Source organism: Leucopleurus acutus, assembly GCF_964270905.1.
Source record: "Leucopleurus acutus genome assembly, chromosome: 19".
In the NCBI taxonomy this organism is placed as follows: domain Eukaryota; kingdom Metazoa; phylum Chordata; class Mammalia; order Artiodactyla; family Delphinidae; genus Leucopleurus; species Leucopleurus acutus.
In genome coordinates this window covers 31540704-31541220 of record NC_139161.1, presented here as the reverse complement: position 1 = coordinate 31541220, position 517 = coordinate 31540704, and the positions used below count along the sequence as shown (strand labels likewise).

Genomic DNA, 517 nt, shown 5'->3' with positions numbered 1-517 from the left:
TCATTTCCATCTTAATTTTTACTGTGGTGACACCATAACGTTTTAAAAATTACTTGCGTTTTTGAAAGGAGATAGTTGGTGTCAAACTGGCATGGTTCATGCTGGACATCCTCCCTGCAGCATGCCTCTTAAGATTTCCTACAGCCCAGCACCGGGTGGATCCATAAAGATCTGTTTCCAGGAACCCCAAAAGGAGACATGTAAAAGGAAGACAACACTCAGATTTTTTATTTTAAATTTTATTTTAGGAACATTTTCAGACCCCCTAATGTTGTTTGGTTAACTCTGTTAATGACCAAGTTGAGCTGAAATTCAGCATCTTGTTTTATCCCAGTGTAGCCAGAAGAGAACCACCTAGGTGAATTGCAAAATTAACATTCAGAGCACTTTGGATTGGAAGTTACAGGTTTTGGAACTTCCCTCGTGGTCCAGTGGTTAAGACTCCACGCTTCCGTTGCAGGGGGGTGGCCAAAAAAAGAAAAGAAAAGAAAAAGAAAGTTACGGGTTTAAAGGTGGA

The 517-nt window shown here is 40.4% G+C and overlaps 1 protein-coding gene across 1 annotated transcript in view; it reads left to right on the top strand.

Annotated features, from left to right (window-relative positions):
• DGKE (diacylglycerol kinase epsilon) overlaps window positions 1-167 on the top strand; it is a gene marked incomplete at its 3' end in the record, with an annotated part of 19488 nt that extends 19321 nt beyond the window's left edge. The window contains exon 11 of the mRNA XM_082861596.1: window positions 69-167. Within this exon, the coding sequence (XP_082717722.1) occupies window positions 69-167 (99 nt within the window). The remainder of the gene's footprint in view (window positions 1-68) is intronic.
• Between the last annotated feature and the right edge of the window lie 350 nt (window positions 168-517).